General features: G+C 42.3%; 1 protein-coding gene across 1 annotated transcript in view; it reads right to left on the reverse strand.

The window, feature by feature from the left end:
* The window catches only part of LOC138511484 (complement component C6-like), a 913779-nt gene that overhangs the window by 681074 nt on the left and 208773 nt on the right, over window positions 1-23932 (reverse strand). Inside the window, exon 4 of the mRNA XM_069627199.1 lies at window positions 12915-13059. Coding sequence (XP_069483300.1) covers window positions 12915-13059 — 145 coding nt within the window. The remainder of the gene's footprint in view (window positions 1-12914; window positions 13060-23932) is intronic.

Below are 23932 nucleotides of genomic sequence, written 5' to 3' on the forward strand. Positions count from 1 at the left end.
CTGAAGATAGGTTTGACCAACATGACTGTAATATAACACACTTAATTGGAGAGATGTCCAAGATAAGGGGCAAGTGCGAAGATATAGAATCAAGGTCTAGAAGGAACAATATACGTATTGTCGGAGTTCCAGAATCCACATGTAAAGGCTAAATGGAAATCTTTGTGGAAGCACTCCTGAAGTCCTTCTTTGCTTCAGCCCCTTTCTCTGAAAAATTCTTGGTTGAAAGAGTTTACAGAACCCTAGCACCGACACCCAAACCTGGTGCCCTCCCTGCATGATCATAGCTAGGCTGTTAAACTATAGAGACAGGGACTTGATCCTTAGAATTTCTAGAGAGTTGGGAACGTTGGGATACAAGGAGAGCAACATCCATATATATCCAGACTTTGTGGCGGGGGGTGCAAGCCCAAAGAAGGTCATTCGACTCAGTGAAGAAACAGCTCAGATTGTGCCGGATCCCATATGCTCTGAAATTCCCAGCAAAGCTGTGGCAGGGCACATATTTTTGAAAACCCTACAGAATCTATGAACTATGTTGAGGCCTCAATTCCACTTCAGATCAAAATAGGAGTCCAAGACCTGAAGGCAATATGAGAGACCCTGCAGACTGAAATATTTAAATTGTCATATCCTTTGAGTTTACAGTAAAATGGAATAGTTGGTGGCTCCGACACATATATATGAGTTAGAATCAGGGGCGTAGGAGACACATACAATCTGGGGGGGACAGGGGACATCTTGGGGACTTTGCTTTATTTATTTATTTATTTATTGTGTTTTAGTAAAAAAACGGGACTTCACAAAATTAGAATTAAAATAGCAGCTTGTATTAAATTACAAAGATCACTGTATAAAACAAGAGAAAAGAAGAAAAGAAAACAGAAGAAAATTAAAGGATGCAGCAGCAAAGAACATGTCTTTGTATGTTGCATTTCTGGATTTTTCATCTGACTATGAGCTCATGGTAAGAGAGAGGAAATAACAATTACTTCCAGTGGACGACCACTAGGACGCCAGCTTGTTAAGAGGCAGATCACCTGTAAGTGGACTCCTGCCAAATAAAGGAGTTGCAGCCTTTTCTACCAACTGCAAGTTGCTACTTTTTTGTGTGGGGCAAGGAGACATGTGTGTCTCTTGGAATGGAAGGATGGGGGTTTCAAAGAAAGAGGAAATATTGTTTGTACCTCTGAGTAAGCCCTGTTATGGGAGTAGAGGGACCAGGTGTGTGATGTTGCTGCTTTGACTGTCCCCTGGGGAAGGGGGGAGGTACAGCAAACAAGGAGGATGAGCGATCGCAAGCCCACCCCCTTATAAGCACTCCCCAGGTCCGCAGCCGGATGTGTCAGACCCAGGGGATGCCTAGTAGGTGGGGTGTAGGTGGACCCAGGGGGGTGGCCAGAGGGGCAGCCCGCTATGTGCAGTCTGTCTTAACTTCTATTTGTTCTGTGTCTTGAATTGGCCTCTTATTTCCACTTTTCTGTCTGCAGGGGAAAGGCATTTGCCAGCCACTGCTATGATCGGTCTACCTGGCCATAAGAGGGCAACAGCTAGCCAATATTGGAAGAACATGGTCATATTATGCCAGAGGCTGGCAACTGCCTTCCTAATGCCTACACAAGAGACACAACTCTTGCCTTTGTTTCTAACAGTAATTCAGTGGATGAGGAAACGCGAGAAAACACATATTGCTTATAAATGAAGTGGGTGATGTCACACTTGGTTAAGACATTTCGATCACGCCTGGAGCTAATTTCCAGCTGCAATTAAGCAACTACCTTTTAGAACTCTGGCTTTAAATAACGTTAGTATCACCTGGAAAGCACAGAGGTGCTCAACAGGGTTCCTGGAGCACAAGGGGTACCCTACTCGTGGGCATGGATGATTGGAGTGCATTATTGCCCTGATTTGGAGCCTGGCCCCTACAGCCATGATGGGGGGGAGGGGCCTATTAGTTTTGGTTGTACGTACCCTTTGAGGGTGGGCAGACATTGCCTCCTGCTTTAGCCCACTAACAGCTCTGCTTTGCAACTTTATCACACATACCTGTCAGGTGGCATGTAACTCAATGCTACTAATGTTATCAGCCTCAGAAGTCTGGAATCCTTTGCCACATAAACTAGGGTACAGGCTTGCCACCTGAGACTTACCCATGTATGAGTCTGCATCTGTCGCCCTGTGGGGAAAACGCACACAGAAAGAGCATGGCACAGTGCCCTTGTGGGTTTTTCACACTTCTTCCTCGGGATGGCAATTAAGGGCATTTGCCAACGCACTCAAGAAGCACAGGACACCCTCTTACCAGCGATTTGCCATGATCACTCATTCTGATCACGAATTGCCATTTATCTGGGGTCATGTTAAATTAATTTATTTATTTAATTATTTATTACATGTGTAGCATCACGCAAAACCCCCAAGCAACAAGGCGCAAAGTAAACTGCATGGAGTGGACCATTTTCATATGCGCACGTTTTTACTTTTCTGCCACAAAATGGAAGATTTTATCGTAAAAGGCAGGTGAAATCACATTGCTTTTCCACTTAGGAAGAGTGTAAATACCTCGCGCAATCAGCGATTGCTGGCGGAATTGGCAATGGCTTCCTCTGGACTCCGCCCGCTTTTACCAGGTTTCATTTCCAAGCAGATCCCAGAGGAATCCCTTTCCTTATTTCCAGCAAGAGAATCCATGCTGGCAGTAAGGCCTCATTTGTCTGGTGGAGCGGGAAATACAGGGGGTCCTGGTGTGTCCACTCGGCTCCTGAACTCCGCCCATAAAATGCACGAAAATCTGGCCAATTAGAAAAAGCAACAGTAGTAATGTTTTCCACCACTTTTTCTGAACCAATTGACCTGGAAAATGCTGTGTTGCATCGGAAGCTGAATGCATTCCCTCTGCCTAATATCCCACCGGAAGATTAAGACAGGTGCTGAACACAGGTGTTACATATTCCTGTGCACAATCTGCATTTGGAGCATTAACTAACTGAGCTACCTTACAAATGATATCTCCTCTGGGGCTTTACCGTCTTAACCCCTTAACTGCCATGGGTATTTCCAACCAGTGCCAAGGCCTTTTTTGGTGATTTTGGTATGTCGCCATTCAATCCCTTGTAACTTCTTTGTTACATGAGATATCTCGGCCAAAGTTGGCCCCTTTTTCCCTCATGTAGGCGGTCATAATGCCACCCAGGAATCCTAGTTTGCTGTGGGGGGGGGGTGGGTTTAAAGAGAAAATTACCAAAAAGGAGAACATTTGGGGTTTTTCAGAAAATGCCAATAAAATGTTGTACAAAGAAACTTGTGGTGTTTTCCTTGTAAGAGCTAGGAACAAATGGTTTGCTGTGCTGGATTCGCCATTTTCCAGACTTTCAAGAACAGATTGAGTGGAAACCAGAATAATATATTTGGATATGCTAATCAGCCGTTTTGTGAGAGGTAGGCGATTTTGGCGTTTTTTGTCCAATAGGACATGCGTGGACGAAATGGAAGAAAAGGGTAGGAAAGATGAATTGGAAGCCAGAAAGGCATACATTTCTGAAAAGTAGACTATATTGCAAGTTTAGGAAGGGGTGATTTGCGCAGGTCAGGCAACAACTATGTAGGGAAAGATTCCATAGTTTGGGGGGAAAATCAGAAAAATGACAGAAAAAAAAACACAATTTCCGCACATTTCACTCTGGTCGCCCACCGAAACACGCAGCCAACAACACATGGTCTACCTTCCCGCGTTCCCACAGGTTTCCCGATGAAAACAATCCCTCACATGTGTGGGTGCACCTACCTGGGTGCAAAGGGAAAAGCCTAAAACACTGGTAACCTCAAGTATTTTCACACTGTAGATTTTCAGGAATTTTGCTCATGTGGACAACCTACAGATTTGGGCCTAGGGTGTCGAAGCCACAAAGGAAAACAGGGAACCCCATGCATTTCCGAAATGAAGACACCCGTTGGCATCCACAGAGGTCTGACTTGCGCAAATTGCCCCATAATTTATGACCCACAATCCATGACAAAGTCTGAAATTTGGTGGAAAAAACACAATTTTCACTTTGTCTGGGATTGTGGGTAATACATTCTGGGGAGATTCGCGTCAGACCTCTGTGGATTCCCACGGGTGTCTTCTTTTTGGAAATGCATGGGGTACCCTGTTTTCCTTCGTGGCTTCGACACCCTAGGCCCAAATCTGTAGGTTGTCTCCCCAAACCCTTTGGGGGTTACCAGTGGTTTAGCCTTTTCCCTTTGCGCCCAGGTAGGTGCACCCACACATGTGAGATACCATTTACGTCAGGACACCTGTGGGAACGTGGGAAGGTAGGGCATGTGGTGTTGGTGGCGTGTTTCGGTGGGTGGTAAGAGGGAAATGTCTAGTTTTTTCACCAAATTTCAGACTTTGCCCGGGATTGTGGCTAATACATTCTGGGACGATTCACGCAAGTCAGACCTCTGTGGATTCCCACGGGTGTCCCCTTTTTGGAAATGCATGGGGTTCCCTGTTTTCCTTGGTGGCTTCGACACCCTAGGCCCAAATCTGTATGCTGTCCACATAAGCAAAATCTACTCTGCCGAAAGGCTTGAGGTTACCAGTGGGTTAGCCTTTTCCCTTTGCGCCCAGGTAGGTCCACCCACACATGTGAGTTTCCGTTTTTGTCGGGACACCTGTGGGAACGCAGGATGATAGGACATGTGTTGTTGGCGGCGTGTTTCAGTGGGTGGCCAGAGTGAAATGTCTGAAAATTGTGATTTTCTTTTTCCACCAAATTTGAGACATTTCCCTCTGCCCACCCACCGAAACACGCTGCCAACAACAGATGTCCTACCTTCCCGCGTTCCCACAGGTGTCCCGATGAAAACGGTACCTCACATGTGTGGTTCCACCTAACTCAGCGAAAAGGGAAAAGGCTAACCCACTGATAACCCCAAGCCTTTCGGCAAAGCAGATTTTGCTCATGGGAAAAACCTAGAGATTTGGGCCTAGGGTGTCGAAGCCACCAAGGAAAACAGAGAACCCCATGCATTTCTGAAAAGAAGACACCCGTGGGCACCCCCCTTTCCACTAAAAACATTCATGGTGCTTTAGTGACCCACACCCACCCAAAACAAGTTATAATTTGTTTTATTTTTGTTTTGCCCCTTTCCTAGGGGCATATGGGCACATGTGTGTGGCCATCTGCCCCCGGGGAAGGGGCAAAACATACTGCCCCAGGCTTGGGGGTGGCTCTGCCAATATTTGCAGTGGCCTCCTCCCCACCCCAAATGGATGGGGGCATCTCATGTACCCCTTCCTAGCGGCAGAAATTAGCCCCTAGGGAAGGCTACATAAGGTGCCCCCATCCACGTAGGGGGGGCACCCCTCCTTTCAAACACAAAAAAATCTTGCTGGTCTAGTGGGCCCGCCCCGCTCCCACCCAAAACAAGTTATAATATTTATATTTTTGTTTTGCCCTTCCCTAGGGGCATATGGGCACATGTGTGTGGCCATCTGCCCCCGGGGGGGGTCAAAACATACTGCCCCAGGCTTGGGAGGGGTGGCTCTGCCAATATTTGCAGTGGCCTCCCCCAACCCCAAATGGATGGGGGCATCTCATGTACCCTTTCCTGGGGCAGAAATCTGGCCCAGGGAGGGCTACATAAGGTGCCCCCATCCACTTAGGGTGTGGAGAGAGAGGGCCACCCTCCTTGCAAAAATCCCTGGTGGCTAGTGGTCCCACCCGCACCCACCCCACTCAAAATTACATTTAAAACATATATTATTTTGTTTGCCCCCTTTCCCTGGGGGCAGATGATCACCCATCTGCCCCCAGGGTATTGCCCTCATGCTTTGGGGGGCAGGAGGGGAGAGGGCAGCTTACATAGTAAGCAGCCCCTCCCCCACTTCAAAAACAGATCCCTGCGCAACACACAAAACACATATTCTGGGGGGATAAATGACATTACATCCCCCCCACTTAAAATTGTGGGGGGGATTTGTCCCCCCTGTCCACCCCATGTCCTACGCCCATGGTTAGAATTGCCCGGACGGTGGCACGCAGTTGTGGCAGACATGGTTGCTGCAGTATACGCACCTCAGGAAAGTTCCAAGTTTTATGGGGGATACATCATCCGGTTGGGGTTGATGGTGCAGTTGGTGGGGGGGTCCGGGTATTACACAGCTAATAATTGAATATATCTCAGTGGAAGACAGGCCCAGATGGTTATTCAGGGGCTGTGGTGTGAAACCCCCTCCTCCAGGATTATTGATAAGAAATGGGGTCGGGAAGGGAGAGAGGGAAGTTGGGGGGGTTTTGGGAAGTTAAACGTTTTGAAAACAATGGTCATGTTACAAAGAATGACATGTTACACAAATGTACACACACTGAAATTTGTGGGAGAGATCAATATGATCTAAGGGTTCCGTAGGCAAAGGGCTACAAATTAAGCTTCTGACCTGGAACGTTCGGGGCCTTAATAACCTGGGTAAGGCTAAGAAAATGAGTGTGTATGTGTCAAGACATGGTCCACAGATCCTGATGTTGCAAAAAACACATGCTCTTCTGAAAGTGAATGATGCAGTTGCTACTAATTGGGGCCCACTGCGATATTATACAGAATATTCCACAAAAGCCAGGGGGGTCCTTACACTTATCCATCTCTCAGTGGGGTTTTGTTTCATGAGAAACAAGATTGACCCTCTGGGACATTATGTTCTCATATGGGCTGAAATATCTGGGCACCCAACGATACTGGTAAACACCTACGGATCTAATCTTGATGACACGGAATTCTATCAAACAATTGTGGATATGATTACTCCATTAGATAAAACCTGGGTAGTTTGGGGAGGTGAATTTTAATACTATCCTTGATATACAAACCTTGCAACTACTGGCCCGCATTGATGTCTGGAGAACACTCCATCGCTATGATAAGGAGTTCATGTACTACTCCACAGTACATGATTCGGAGTCCCATATAGACTATTGGTTATTATCCACCTCGATCACCAATATGGTACAGAGATGTGATATTCTCCCTCGCACATTGTCCAACCTTTCCCCAGTCTCATTAAGGTTTGAATTGTATGATTCCCCTCCACAAACACCACAGTGGAGGATGCCCCCTGCAATCCTTAAAGACCCTGTGTCACTGAAGCCCTTCACACCGAAAGGTCTGAGTTTTTTGCCATTAATAGTGGATCAGTCAATACCCACTCAGTGCTTTGGGAAACCTTCCAGGTGTGGATCAGGGGCATCCTTATGGCTACAACTACCGGATCACTTAAAAACATCAGAAAAGAGCTGGGGCAAATTGAATCCCGACTCAGAGATCATGAGAATAAATATAGTACAACACATGAGGGGGATGACCCTTGCAAGCAGATAGGGAGGTCCTATATATGGCCACACCAGTAAGAGCACATAGATATGGTGAGGGAGATAAAGCTGGCATATCACTGGCAAATCTACTAAGGGCTAAAGGTTATTGTAACCCCATCCCACAGATTCAAGATACACACGGTTTAATGGTTACCCAAGATAAAGACATAAACAACGCATTTAAGCAATTTGATCTCAAACTGTACTCCAACCGCGATGAGGTCACATCAGAAAAACTCTTGGGATACTTAAATAAGCTGAATCTCCCCAATATCTCACCAGAAACCAATCTCACCCTAGAACAACCCACAACACAGAAGGAAATTGTAAGTGGCATTCAGTCACTGACATCAGGGAAGGCGCCTGGCTCTGACAGCCTGGGAGTCAAGCTATATAAGGAATTCCACCTGGAATTGGCACCTATCCTATTGGGGGTATGCGAGGAAGCTATGAAGCGAGGCACGCTCCCAGAGTCGATGCAGGAAGCTATTATTACAGTGTTATTGAAACCACATCGACCATCACATGATATGGCCTCTTATAGACCTTTGCCATTGATTAACACGGATGCTAAAGTATTCGTTAAGATCATGGCAACAAGGCTCATTCCCAGCATGTCTCACTTAGTGCATCCGGATCAATCAGGTTTTATCCCCACGAGATCAACTGCACTTAACCTCGACGATTGTTCGGGGTGATGGCTCATGTAAATCAGGATGCAAGTGCAGTGGTAGCTGCCCTGGACGCCGAGAAGGCATTTGACTCGGTATCTTGGAAATACTTGTTCATGGTGCTAAGCTGTTTTGGGATCGCCCCTACTTCCTTAGTTGTGTCTGTCTCCAGTATTCCAACCCAGAGGCTAGAGTCCTCACAAATCGAACAGTGTCAGAGATGTTCCTCCTAGGTAGAGCCACCAGGCAGGGTTGGCCATTCTCCCCAATACTTTTCGCCCCCCCCATTGAGTCCATGGCCGCCTTTGTTAGGCAGGTTCACGGACACAGGAGGATCAGAATCAGAGGGCTCCACAAATAATATCCCTGTACGCTGACAATACCATCCTATATGTCCGAGACCCAGAACACAATCTTGAACCTATAATGATGGATATACATGAATGTACCCACTACTCTGATAATAGAAAACTATCAGATTTTGTTAAACTGACTGAATTATTGCACAATTGTATGTATACAATGCTGTATTGTGTGGCTGATAACATGACCATTTAATAAACAACATTTAAAAAAAAGAAAAAAGCGATGAGATGAGGCTTCTCTCTTGTTGACTCGGGCTCATCCCACTGCTTCCCCGCCTGAATCTTTTCCTTCGAGGCTCATTCCTAAAATCTATCCCTGTCTTGTTTCCTATCTTATTTCCTTTTTTAACATCTGTCTTTTGACTTCTGCTTGCCCCCTCCTCTTTTAAGCATGCTTCTATTATTCCCATTCTAAAAAAACCTTCAGCTGATTCTTTGCTTTCCTCTAATTTCTGTCCTATTTCTCTTTTGCCATATCTATCTAAAGCACTCAAATGCCTTGTTTACTCTCAATTCTCTACCTTTGTTTCAGATAATGTTATTCTCCCTCGTTTCCAGTCAGAATTTCGGCCTTTCCATTCTACTGAAACTGCTCTTCTTTCTGTCTTAAATTCCTTAATTTCTGCCTGCTACTCTAAACGTTCATCTCTCCTTATTCTTTTAGACTTGTCTGCAGCTTTTGACACTGTCGATCACCCTTTACTATTGACCTCTCTTTCTTCTTTTGGTTCTCTGGTTCTGTTTTTTCTTGGTTCCGGTGATACATGTCCCAAAGGACATTCTCAATCTCTTGGGCAGAGTCTTCGTCTGCCACACTTCTGCTTTTTCATGGTTTCCCCCAAAGGGTAGGTTCTTGCTCCTTTTTTCTTTTCTCTCTATACCTCTCCATTGGCTGAAAAGGTCTACCTCACCCCTTTCAGCGTTTCCTGTTTTTTTCATCTTTCACTCCTGACATCCATAATAAACTTTCAACATGCCTTTTAGCCATCAACTCCTGGATGTCGGAACACTTTCTGGTATTAAACTCTGCTAAAACTAAGGTACTTTCCGAGCAATACAATCCCACCTCCTCTTCTTCCTTTCATCTCGTATCCTCCTTCTCCTTCTCAGCTCCCTATTTCTTCTACAGGTCTCAATTTGGGACTTTACCTCAATGCTGATCTATCTTTTAAGTATCATATTTCTCTATCTGCACATGCCTGTCGCTTTCACTTGTCTTGTCTTCAAATCTCTCTATGGCCCTGCGCCTGTTTATCTCTCCTCTCTTGTATCAGTATATACTCCATCTTGTTCCTTCTTCTCTCGTTCTCAATTTCTTATTGTAGTTTCCCATCTTCCTTGTGCTCAGTAACGTTTTTGTTCTTTTTCTCTGGTGGCTCCCTTGCATTGGAATGCTCTCCCACTCTCTCTTCATTCTATTTCTTTATATCCCTCATTTCGTGTTACACTGAAGTCCAATTGTCTCCAATCTGATATACAAGGCTGACTACTTTTTGTTACTTGCATTTCCCATTTTAATTGTACCATTTTAATGATCCTATGCACAGCGATTTGGTTTAAGACGCTGTATCAATCTCAAATAAAATACAAATACAAAAGCAGCTAATTGATCAAGGAGTAGGAGTAGGACATGCCTGCCCTCATCCCTGATCTCTTCAAGCTGATTCTTCAAGTCAGGAAGTGCTGATTCTGTCCCATGGTCTGGATGGAACCATGACTGGCACATGCCCAGGATATGGTTGGCTTCCAAGTAATGCTGAATTTGCATATAGGCCGCTCTATCCAACATTTTTACTAGGAATGGGACAGTTGTTTTTAGGCTGGTAGCTAGTTGGGTTTGTGGGATCTAGTGCTGTTTCTTTTTTATGAGATTGAGTACCCAGGCTTCCTTGAGGCTAGAGTGGACTACGCTGGTGGAAAAAGAGAGGTTGATAAAGTAGGTGACCAGTCACCAGGTTATCAGAGCAGTCCTTAACAAGGGCTGCTGGGAATATGTCTCCTTTGCATCTTGAGGGTTTAAGACCTTTTAAGATGGTTTTGACATCAGCTACAGAGACGTTGATGAAGCAAAGGGCAAGTCTTGAGGTTAGTGGAGGAGGGTGAGGTGACCATCGGAGACTGGTGAGAGAGTGTCATCATGGATTGCTTTAAGTCAATTCTTTTTGAAGGGTGTCCATTTTTGCATGCATGGCAGTTTGAATGTTATGCACCATGATTCATCTTTAGTGATAGTGACAGAAGGGTTAGTTGGGATTTCAAGTTCCCTGAGGATGATGAAGATCTCCCGGGTGTCAGACTTGGCATTGGCAATTCGGATGTTATAGGTGGTTGACATGGCAAGAAGGAAAGCTTGTTTATAGCATTTGGCTGCTGAGGTGAACGGCAGCTCCTTAGCTTCTGTAGGTGATTTTTTCCATTTAGCTTCCGCTAGCCATTTTTTAGAACAGGGCTTGAGAAGGTCTGAAGTGAACCAAGAATTTCTATTTACTGGCGGTTTGGTTTTACGTTAGCCAGGGCCTCACTTATGGACCCATACAAAACAGTAAAAGAGGCTATTGCATCTCATCACCTTATCCCAAACGGCACTATCCGTTTCGCATTCTGCTGCGGTGCAGAAGGGCAGTGTTCACTTTGGTATCACCATGACTACACAGAGCGAGGGAGGATGAAGTCGTGGACATGGACGACTTTGTGTGGAGAATGCAAAGGAGCAAGGCAACCATGAAGAGAAGGAGTGATAATAGAAGAGCAACTCACAGAACACATGAACAGGAAGAAGACTTAGTCAAGATCCGTCTTTCCCACAAGGATTAAGTCACAGGGTCAAGATTCAGCAAACCAATCAGAGTTGCACAGAAGGGTTCAAATCATGTGTGCACCCAAGATGGGAAGAGATGGAACCTGGAAAGGTTTGCCATGTATGAGAGAAGGTGCAGTGAATCAAGAGAGTATAGATTGAGCAATCATTGGGCACCAGAGAATGGTCTTGGCATCACGTGTGACATCATCACAGCAGATCCAGTATGGGAGCAGGTCCCAGGAAGGAAGGAGAACCAAGTCAGCTTGGGTGGTGAGATCGAGGCTCAAGGGGAAAGGAAAACTGTAGATGCAAAGAAGGACAGCAGATTGGCATCTACTCACAGGGCACCCAGCAGTGCAAACTACGAAGGCTGCCCACATGGCAAAAAATGCAAGTCATTAAGGTATGAGGAATTTGTGACAGAGTGGGTCCAAGCTGCTCAATGAAAGGAGGATAAAGCGGGCTGACAGGAAGAGATAGAGGACTGTGGAGACAGTCTCGCGAGAATCTGCAATGGAAACGGTCTTGTGACACTATTGAATGCATGCACGAGATCACAGTGCAGCGTGACACCGTTGAAAAAGCTGAGACTGCAGGCAGAGCAGCCTCCTGGCACTGCTCAGACTTTAATGATGTTTAGAAACTAGGACAGCTAAAGACATGTTCCGATGACCTCATTAATGAACATTTGGAGCAGTGAAGGAACTGCCTCTTGTATATAGTTATTGCCAGCATCTACCAATAAATCTGTCACAGTGTTCAGCCTCCTCATTACAGATCAAGAACATACAACAGCGAAAGCCATGATATCTGTGTAAAGTGTGAATTCAGCAGTTCATTGCAAAAGTGATAGGAAAAGGGGGAGGGCTCACACGAGAGGGTATTACTGGGATTAAAGCGAAGGTGGCTGAGGGGGGATGATGGGAGAGAGTATACATGGAAAATAAGGTGTGTGAAAGGAAGGGATGACAAGTGAAAATAAGGTTTGGAGGAACAGAGAAAAAGAGAAATAAACAGACGATAGAAAGAAAAAAGAAATGTCAGAATGTAGAAGGGCAGTACCTAGGAGATCTCGAGATGGACACATTTAGGGTATTGCAGGTTACACTGCAAACTATAAAGGCTTCCACCAACTAGTGGATCCCACACAACCAATGGTATGAGGACACTCATATGAGTAAAACAGGGTACATGGTGAACCTTACCCCTTGGGAATGAGCACACATTATGGGGCCCAATATGGTTTTGCCTTCAACTCCCAGCCAGCATAGTCTATGGTAAAGGGTCATGGTGGCTGTAAACAAAAAACATTTGGAGGGCCACATAATGAGTAACCATGCTTGGAGACTTAGAGTTGCTCAGAGGCACACACATATTTGCTTCTCCGATGAAGCCTCAGCAGTGATAACACTGTGTAAATCAGGTTGTAACAATACAAAATATACCTTGCCCTCATGCCAGATTGGCAGGGTAGGATTTACAATCCCATACACTTCACACATAGAAACCTATATAAATAGAGTTTGCTACCAATTTCTGAGCATGTCACACTTAAGTAATACAGTTGTTGATTTGTCCACTTTTGATTGTGCAACATATGATTTAAACTCTTTTTGAAATGTTTATGCAAAACATGGGTCATATTGTGATTTTCAAGCTGTGTTTCTGTAACCAGGACTAATGTGGTATATTTAAAGCCATATTGACCAAATAGTACACTTACCAGTGTCACACATGAATTTATTCCTGCAGTTCAACTCCTCTATGTTGCAGAGTTTGGATGGAGTGCACCTCCGAGAATCCACCATCTGCTCAGTACAGCTCTGACCCCCGAACTGAGATGGGCTCAATAGTGAACGCGTTCTGAACTGAAATGGATACAAAGCACGTTTTGTTGAGGTTTACCATAGGTCGAATGAGAGTGCTTTGATAAATATTTTAGACATTATTTGGGGTTTTGTAGAAGAAAAAGGCCAGCATTCAATCAGTTCACAGCGCAAATATTGGCTAAGGACTTTTAAAGTTTCTTGACCTGGTCTTCTGGTAACATGGGTTTCTAATCAACCACACCATACCTCTTTTACTGTCACTAATTCTCTGATTGCTGGTTTCCTGCCAAGCACAACATTTTCAGAAGTGATGGTTGTCAGCATAATACAATGACACAATTCGGCCAGGTGATAAATACAATAATAATAAAATTATACATACATTTGTATACTGTTGGATATATTTTGGGGTTATATCTATTACTTCATGGTATTTCTTTTATGGTAGTATTTGGTGGTATTTTATAATCCTTGGCAATACATTGTGATAACCTGTTGCAGTATTTTTATAGTGGTGAGACTAATTTCAGATACTGGTACAGCTAATGTGTTTGAGTGGTCCTTTGTCTTAATGGATTTACACTAATCCACTGTTGGATTTAACTCTTCACCATTCATTGAGTATTTATCATTAGAGTACCAATCTCTCTTTTGCTCACTAGTGAACAGAACAAAAACATTTTATATTTTATTTTTCTTAAAAACATATGTATTCTAAAACATTATGCTTACATGATTTGATTGATTGATTTAAAAAATGCATAATCAATGTTACTCTCCACTTTTTCTAATCAATAGAAAGTCTCTATTTTCTTTTCTTCTTGTATCTTCGAAAGAACTGTTAAACACTGAAAGACATTTAATTATTCAATTGTTTACACTATAAATATATAGGGCCTCATTACACGGACGGCGGTAAGGGTTAACGGTCACCGTTAATGGCAACGGTGACCGTTAACCCTTACCGCCGTACTACGAGGTCCCTTAGCGGGTTGGTGCTCTAACGCCTGCTTTTTGCAGGCGTTAAAAACCAACCCGCTAAGGGACCTCGGAGCTAATTACGGCACCGCAAAATTGCGGTGCCGTAATTAGCACCTTCCCCATTCCCATAGAGCCCTATGGGGCAGAAATGGGAATGGGGAAGGGCAATGGCGGAAGGGGGATTTACCGCCCCACCGACCTTGGGATGGGGCGGTAAATCCCCTTACCGCCAAGGCGGTACCGGTAATTTACCGGCATGGTCCAGGGTGCTAATAGCACCCTGGATCACCGCCTTCCGTGTAATGAGGCCCATAGTCTCTATTGCTCTTGTCATTCACTACATTAATCCCAACATGTTTCATTCCTCTCAACCACTTGACTCAGACTTTGTTTATTGGAAATTCCTCGAGGGTATGCACGTCATCATCAATCATTAATAATTTTTCTGTTCTGTTGTTGTTTTTATATCATAACTCAAATGGATTCTTGTTGAATTGCTCCACGGCGTGATTGTTTGCAGAGGCTGAAAAGCATTTCTCATAAGGGTTTTACGCAATTTCGAGGACATATAATGTGATATGATACTTGTAAATTGACAACAATATGAATGACTTTAACCTTAGAAGAAGAGCTGTGCTCGAAACGCGTGTCGGCTGATATCAATTCTACTTATTCCATTTATATAAAAAATTGCTGGTGAACATGCGCAGTGTGACAGTATCATTTGTTTAGCTCCCTTAATTTGCTACAAGTTCCTTATATCATACTCACCACCAATGCAGCAGCTGTAGAGTCTGCACACAGTACACATGTCTGCGGACAGCAGGTAGCATCAACAAAACCCAGTAGCACAGGGGACAACAGAAAGTGTTGTACCCGTCAACCAACAACAACATATACATACAACAACATTATTTATATTTACTTCACCCAAATATTCATTTTTGTAGAATTCAACATTTCAAAATGTAGACATTATTGTTTTCATTTAGCACACAATATTCTGTAATGAACCAAGAACAAACCATAACTGTACACCTCATATTATCAGTTCAGTACAACTCTTTAATACAGACTGAGATACACCAGGAGTTCATTGCAAAACAACCTCTTGCCAAATAGTAAGCACACTGTATTTATTCCTCTATTGTTACCATTCATTATATAAAGCAAATATCAACATTTTTTATTTTGACAGGAATGGAAAACACACTTGAGTGGCTAGAAGAAAATAACCCAAAGAAGAAATGAGTGATGATGAAATCTCTAATGGTAAACAATACATCTTTCAATATAAACAAATTATGTAATTTATACAGAGCTCATTGAAATGATAATGTCTTCTTTTCTTATAGTACATAGTTTAGATGAAGAAACTACGTCACACCATCATGGAGAACCACAACAATCAGGTAGACAACCCCAAGCACCAGCTGTACAGAATCAAATTGTGATCTTGTCTTCAAAATGAGATGAATTTACCAATGATTTTAAAGAACTTGTAAATTACTTTAAAAATAATTTTATTAGAAATGTTCTACTTCTACCTGCCCCTCTTCCCAGCAATCATCCCAGTCAAATTCACATATAAATGAAAGGCTGTTAGATGAACCTTCTCTCCCTCCCTCCCCAAATGATGACTTTTTTGAGGAATTCCAAATTCTCCCATTTATGTTTCCCATTCCGATACCCCATCCCTATCGTGTATATTATTCTGTGATAAATTATTTTCTTTCTTTTAAAGACCAATTATCAGTCTGCGGAACACACAACTGTTTGGGGGGTCCATTTATGAAATGGTCCATCCGCAGTCGTCGCATCATGTCCGGTCTTGAATGATGCACTTTTAATCGATCCTCGGACATCCCTGCGCATGCACCCGGCATCTCCTGCTCGCCCAGGTCCGTGGACACCTGTCTGCATTGCAAATGTTCCCCGGATGTCTTCATGTGACCGTACCCATGCAGCGTAATGGTATGTTCGCCAATGGTGTCTTTGTACCACGGACAGATTGAAACTGCATTTTTGGGCAATCTAGGATGTTTCAAGTTGAAAGTTTACCCTTCCAGAGCTCCCAGACCCATTCTTAGTTAATCTGTCAAGTTTTCACAACTTTCCAAGGCCTATTTTCGACTCGATAGTTCACGTCCGCACAATCTGAAGGGACCCACCCATTACTTTTAGTAATTCTCAATCTCGCTATGCAGGAGAGAGCAACAGGGGAGAGCACCTGTTTTGCAGATCACTAACGTGCATCTATGGCTTCAGTCATGGCTATTCCCCCTACCCAGGGACCACCACCATCCCACTTGGATAGCCTGGACATGGGAATAGGTGCAATGATGTGGAGGAGGATCAATCAGACCAGGAAGATGAGGTAGAGGAAGTTTCAACCTCCAACACCAGGAGAGAGTCATGGGTGTTACAGTTCTTTAAGACTGTAGGAGGAGTCCCAAAGGCGGCTCAGGCTGCCAATGTTGAAAGCATTGAGTGCGTGTTCATACTCATTCATGGACAACCTGGGCAGTACTCCTTCAGGACCACATCCATGCGCCGCCACACTCAATTCAACCACCTTGGTGCTCTGAGAATGGCTGTTTTTATTCTCAGGAAGAAGTAGGCTATCTTCCTCCACACCATCTTCCTAACTCTTCCTACCACCCCACAGGCTACTCCTGTGGGGCAGAGGATCCCACCAGCTGCCTTGCAAGCCCTACAGGAGGCTGTTGATCTTTACCTTTCGTGGGTCACAGTCATCTGTATGTAGAGCAACACACCACACTGCAGGGGGGAGTCGTTTCAGAGTGCTTTCACTGCTTCAGTCAAGGAGCAGGAGAAACGCTGCCCCTACCTTAGATTTAAGGCACACCCAAATTCTTCCCCTGTCCACCTGCCCCTCTGTATCTATGGTTGGTGCCCCTTCTCTCCCTTCCCTCCCTTCCCCCACCTTACCACCTCGCCTCACCTAGAAAATAAATTCCCCCAAAAATATAAAAGCCAAAAATACCCCCAAAAAGGTTCCCGTTGGAGTCACCTTTCACAATTAAAAAATCGAGAAAAAAAATCTGAGGACTCTTTGAAGCATGCATAGTCTGCAGACACTATAATAGTCAACGCAAGAGGGAGAACAATCAATGAACTTGTTTTTGGTTTTAAAATGGTGGCTCATAAAAAAACCTTTGTTTTAAAAAAGAAATGGGGGTTTATATACTGAACAAACAAATGTTCTACTACTGAACTTAATTATTTTGTCTAACTTTCACAAAAACTACTTCTAATTTTTATCATCTGTTTTTGCTTTTTATTAATTACAAATACTAAAAAATACATCACTTCATATTTCACGTGTTCAAAAAACAATGCATTTTGGATATTCAAAAGAATAATCGGATTTACATCAGTCAAATGCACTCTATCTCTTCGAAAAATATTGACAACATCAAACTTGATATTTTCATTATGAAAATAACCCATTCCAACATCCTACAAAAAAGCACAGACAGCTTTTTTTCACATTGTGCCTTAATTTCTCAATTTGTGGACAAAATAAATTAGAACGTTTCCACATTTGTCTTTGAGAAAAAACAATCTTCGAATGTGTTAACAGTTCCATTAACTTTGCAAATGTATCCTTCATGGCAAACTGTAGGGAAATTCTGTTGACAAAGCCCAAACTGTTGCACCCACATTGAACTACAATGATGCCCGGATGCTTCAAAGTAACCACACTCTGGCAAAACGGGAGCAATTCCACCCACTTCATTACACGAACTGCATACCAGCAAACTTCAAATTCTTCAAATCCAAGATTCACAGGTAATACACACTGCGCACAGTACACCTTTAGCCAATGCATCCAAGAATCAACCATTGGACAGTCACTCTGATTCCTCAAAACCATAGCCATAGCACACAACAAAGATAACTCGTTCTATCCAATCTTCCTGTACACCAGACCCACAAAACCTGATTGGCAGATCCCCTGATGTCTGCAGACGTCTGCGACTGTCCACATTCTCCGCAGTCCCCTTTCCATGCCAGGCACAAGGAACACTTTATGTTCCTGCAACTTCTTAAAACTTATTGTCAGCTTTCCCCTTCTTGTTAGACAGTGCTTAGAAGTGCCATGATGCCTTTATTGGTGGCCGCTCGCTCTATAAATAACAGTTAACATAAGATAACATCCTTAAAAGACCCGGATGGAACATGCAGTGTCTAGTGGACTACTGCCTTGTACGCAGACGGCATGGCCAATTTAAACTCAATTTAAATAATGTATTCTATAACTGTAGCTCTTGAAAGAGCCTTTTCTGGTCTTTAAAAAAGAAAATAATGGCCTTTTTTGCTTTTTTTTTTATTTGATGTACTATTGTACCAAAGGCTGTTTTTTATAACTTCTGTATAACTTCCTACACGTACTAACTCATGTTTTAGTATACACTCCACATCTTCCCTGTTAACTTGTTGACACAAGCATTTGCGATGCATTTTGAACATTGAAAAGAAAAATCTGATTGCCAACATCAGTCAAATCTACTTCATTGCTCTGGAAAGTGTTTACATCATCCAACTTGAAATTTTAATTGTCAAAAGATACCATCACTAAACCATATAAAAGGAATGTACACCTTGAGATGCTGCCTAGCTACTTCCATTTGTGGATAAAACAAATGTAGGTATCTCCATATTTGCCTTTGTATTATTTCAGATAAAATAAGCTTTGATTTGATATGATATGATATGGCATTTATAGCGTGCCCATAAACAAGTGTTTTAAGGCGCGAAGAGGCAAGGGAGGGTGAACAGAGGGACGAGAGAGTCAACAATATTACTAGGCCAGGTATCATTGAAATCGTGCAGGGGAAGGGGGGAAGGGAGAAGTGCAGGGGTGAAGGGGGAGGGACAGTGCGGTACATGGAATCGACAGTAAAAAATAAATAAATAAAATAAATACATCAATAATTGAAAAGTGCGGCAAGCTGGTGGAAAGTGCAGTGGTAAGTGCAGACATCAGGTGTCAATGCTGGTAGGGGATTGTAGTGATCCAGAAAACAGTCCCTACGTGCGGGAGAAGCCAGAGGGCAGTGCAGGTGTGCAACTGGCAGATGAGGGGACCTGTGCCCGAGATCAGAGTGTGGCCAGGTGACCAGTGCAGATTCAGTTTCAGCCAGGAGTTCAGCAGGGGAGAGGAAGAGAGAAAGCAGAAGCAAAGAGGAAGGTTTTGTGGTGCTTCTGGAACCGGAAATAGTTCTCCTCAGGTTTCAGGGAGACAGGGAGGCTGTTCCTGAGGGAGGCCCGGGCCGAAGAAAGAGATCTGCCACCATGTATAGGCGCGTTAAAAATGCCGTATCATATCATATTATATCATATCACCAACTCATTGCTTGGAGAAGCGACGGACCCTCAGGGATTTGGAGGGAAATGAGCTAAAGAGCTCTAGATGGAAGGCATTTAGGAAGAGAGAGTTGAAGGTATTGAGGCCCCAGGCTCCAGCTGGAAACATTTGCAACAGGCCTTTTGACATGTGCTTAATGGTAAACTGCAAAGATACTGGAGTCACATAGCCAAACTGTTGCCTCCACAGTGCACAAGAATATTATTTGGATGTTTAAAGTGAGCCATACTCTCACAGAATGGTAAGAAGGTTGCCCAGTTTAACCCACTAACTGCATACTATGAATTGTCCACTTCTTCTAATCCAATAGTAGCAGAGATTCCACGAGATTCAGTGTAAACCTTCAATGAAGGGATCCAAGAATCTCCCACCATCCAGACACCCTGCTTCTTCATAGCCAGAGCCACATCCATCTTCACTGCACACAACAAAGAAAACATCTGCTACTCTGTCTTCCTGTACACCACAACCACAAAACCTGATTGGCAAATCCCAATAAAATACATTCCACCACAAACACAGCACTTTTCTTTTTAAAATCACCAGCACAGAAATAACCTAGATTTTTACAAATCCATTGTTGCCCTGTTCCTTATAATGTCCCAAACAGCACTGGTCATAGGCCTGTTCTTCTAAAAACATACTTAACACACTTAACTATACCACCCATAAGAGAACTGTATTAACTCTTTTTCCCAACAACCTCTCCTACCAGAATAAATAACAACCGTTCTTACTAAAAGTACTTCACCTTTACCACATATACCCACTAACTTTCTTTTACAACTAAAGGAAAAAGAAGAATGATGAAGACAGCTACTGAAGAAAGAACACTCTTCACATTCTACAAACTAAGTACATTACTATACCATGTATATATCGCTCTCTAATTGTAACAATGTACTTTCACTATATATTAGCCTAGAGTATCCTATTCTAATCAACAACATTGTATTTCACTCTTACACATTATATAGCAAAGTTCACACTCTTTCTATTCCCATCTAAACATTGCTCGTTATTCAATACACCACCCATTCCATACTGCCTAACAACACATCCATCTCTCATCAACTTCTATACACACAATTTCACTTTCTTACTATTCCATACTCCTATGCAGACAAGGTCCAAATTCCAACCCAACAACTTTCAAACTCATTGCATTCCAAATCACTAACACACATTAGAACACATACACACACTTCTTCAACCCTTTTCCATTACACCCACACAACCCTCATACCTATGCACTCAATCACACCATAATAACAACTACTATTTTCCCCAAAACATCATAATGTCACTACATATTCAGTCACATCGCCAGTCCCTTACTCACTAACCCCAGCCCATCACAGCCTCTTACTCTGAAAACCTTCCCAACCACACCTACCATCCCACTGCACAATCACAGAACACACTATTCATCTATGCAATCACGAACACAAACATCCATGCATAATGCATGCATAAACATTCCACAACTTTCAAACACAAACTTTCTTTTTTATGAAACAGACAAAACAAAATGAAACTAAAAACCAACTCTGTAGAAAACAAAGAAAAATAGAGCAGATCAAAATGAAAACAAGCCATATAGTTATTCTCCTTTAAAACAGTGTATAGAAAATATTAAAACAAAACAGTTAGTAACCTCACTCAACAAAACTAAAGCAGTCACCACTAAAATAATAAGGACCCTCTTGCAAAGCCTAAATGTACAAAAAGATGTACAAACAAAAGCAGACCTACTAATGAACTTAACACTATATCTACCAATGTTAACGTAGCCACAGTAAAGAAATCCAAATAAATAATTTTACAAAAGATTTTCCACCGTAGACTTCTTAACAATCCTATAAAAGACAGCTAAACAGTCACAATCTATCCTTAAAAACCACAGCAGAAAACTAATCCTTGAAGCTCTAATTGATAGTGCATTTCTACTAAAGAGAACGTTGTTTATATTAATTTTCAACAGAATGAAATCACTAACTAAATTAACCAATACATTACAAAAAGTACTTCTAAGCTTGTGCAGTGTTAATATAGCTACCTTTTCTAACTTCTGTGAAAGTGAAATGATTCACATAAGCAGCACAAAGACATCTTTCAATGAAGACATTTATAAAAAGAACAAAACAATTGCCCTAGACAATAATGGCCGAAGGTATGACATGATCTGACAAACCATTACGGCAAAAGAAACCCTTATAGAATAACCTCCCCAACAAACTTTCAACCAAATGCTACATTTGCCCAAACAAACCGTACAGTGTACAAAGAATGTGCAGCTCAATATGTAACGTAGACCAACAACTCTTCAAATCTTTACGACAGTTCTAAAATCACTATGTGAAACTAAATGACAAAAGTAGAATAAAAACTTTAGAAATTATGGGCTCATGCCTAGTGCACATCCACGCTGGACTGCGAGGACATTCATTAGCCTGTATTTCAGGAACTGCTTGCAAAAGCACCTTCCACCACATCAAAATGTTAGCAACACATCATTCTGCTATACAAAATATTGTGCATAGACTGTACTATGCTAAAAGTCCTGCTCTGGAACTGCAACATTAAAAAAACATTCTCCTACATGGAACAGCCAAAGAACTCCTTTGAAAATGGAGCGCATCCAAAATAAATATTTTGGAATTGAAGTTCACTTAGAAAATTTAGTAATTTTAGAAAACATTAGCGAAAACCTTAAAAACACCACCCATCTTACAACCACATACAGAAAAGAAATAGACAATTTTCAAAACATATCTGCTGAAATACCAGACAAAGAAAGCAGGACAATGAAATATCTTATAGAAAATAAATAAAAAATAACTGACCCCTCAATAGTTTGCACAACATACAGCAATACAAAGCTTGACAATAACCAAATGCCATCACAGTCGATCACTAATAACTTCTAAAATCTTCCCACTTCTAAAAGATGGCCAACAACTTAACTTGTATGAGACCATTATAATCCCAATAGTACACCCATTTCACGCTATAGTACGCCTCCAAATGAAAATGGCTAAATTCCCTCAATCTGAGTCAAATGGAATGACTTGCATGACTTCCTAAGCACTGCAAGTTAAAATAAAGAGGGAATAGATATAAAAACACCAGGAAAACTCTGTTTGCTTGACACTGTCAATGTATCAAGGTACTTTCACCATCGCTTCATTGCCATGCTGCATTTCATCTGCTATTAAAAATACCCTTCTACTCAGAAAAGTGGACCACTTCTTTTGGAGAAAAGAATATCAATCCAGAAGAGCAGCACATGCTTTTGTGGATAAAAGGTGCTCCCAAATGTGGCCATGACTGTGATGCTGCTATTTTACAATTTATTGAAAAATACATTACCTTTGACATCCCTTCAGAAACAACACATAGTGACCTATGTGCGCACATTTTGCACTTCCCAAAAAATAAGTGTGGTAAATACTGCTGATGTCGATATAAAAAGGTAAATATTATACCAAATGTCACTTTGGCTTCCCTATACCAATTTGCACAAAAGAGCAAGTAAATGGTTTGATGTCTTCTGTTAGACAAAAATGTAAACGGTAAATCCCCTAATAACACATAAAAAATTTAAAGGGACAAATCATCCAAGTGCATCAATGATTACATTGCAATCATTGCCTCTTGTGGAATCCAAACATAGGCATACAATACATTGCAGACAATCCCACTGCAGTTGCAAGATATGTCACAGCCTATCTCACTAAAGCTGAGAAAGAAGAGCTAAAAGAGCTCTGGGATAACAGACCATCTGACAAAACTGTCACAGAAATGGTGTAGATTTGGTGTAAACATGCTCTCCCATAGAGAATGTGAGTGTTACGAAGCTGCAGACCGTTTAACAGGTACACCCTTATATGGGAAATCTGAAAACATTGCCTGGTCCATGTTCATCACGAAAAAGAGTACTAAAATCCTACCAAGAGATAGAAATAATAGCCACAAATGATCCCAAAAGCCAGGACATACTGAAAAACTATTTAATTGACACATACTACCCAAACAGAAGTACTGTTTTGGAAAGCATGTGCCTGTACGACGTAGCCCAAAACTACTAAATATACAGTCTAAACTTAAAAAGCCCAGTCTAATTAATCAAGTAACATTCTTGTTTAAATCTCCACAGCATAGATACATTTATTGCATGGCGCTACTGAAACATTTTAAACCTTAGAGAAAAGAAAAAGAATTATTAGGTCACCATGACTCATTTGAAGCTGCATTCAATGCAAATGAAAGCAGTATAACAAATGTCAATTTTAAACAATACAATCAAATGTTGGCCAATGACCACCAGCAAGAAGGAGACATTGAAGCTCTTCTAGATAAAGACACTCTTGAAGGCAGTCATTCCTCTCTTAAAGGAAGCCAAGAGCCACTTGGAGAACCACTCATTCTAAATGAAACAGAAATAGCCATGACTAAGGTGTAAAATACCATGTATCAATCTAAACAATATGAAGAAGACTTGTCAGTGCTGAAATCACAGCTAAATGATGAACA

Source organism: Ambystoma mexicanum, chromosome 6p (genome assembly GCF_040938575.1).
Source record: "Ambystoma mexicanum isolate Mex_15411 chromosome 6p, UKY_AmexF1_1, whole genome shotgun sequence".
NCBI lineage: Eukaryota > Metazoa > Chordata > Amphibia > Caudata > Ambystomatidae > Ambystoma > Ambystoma mexicanum.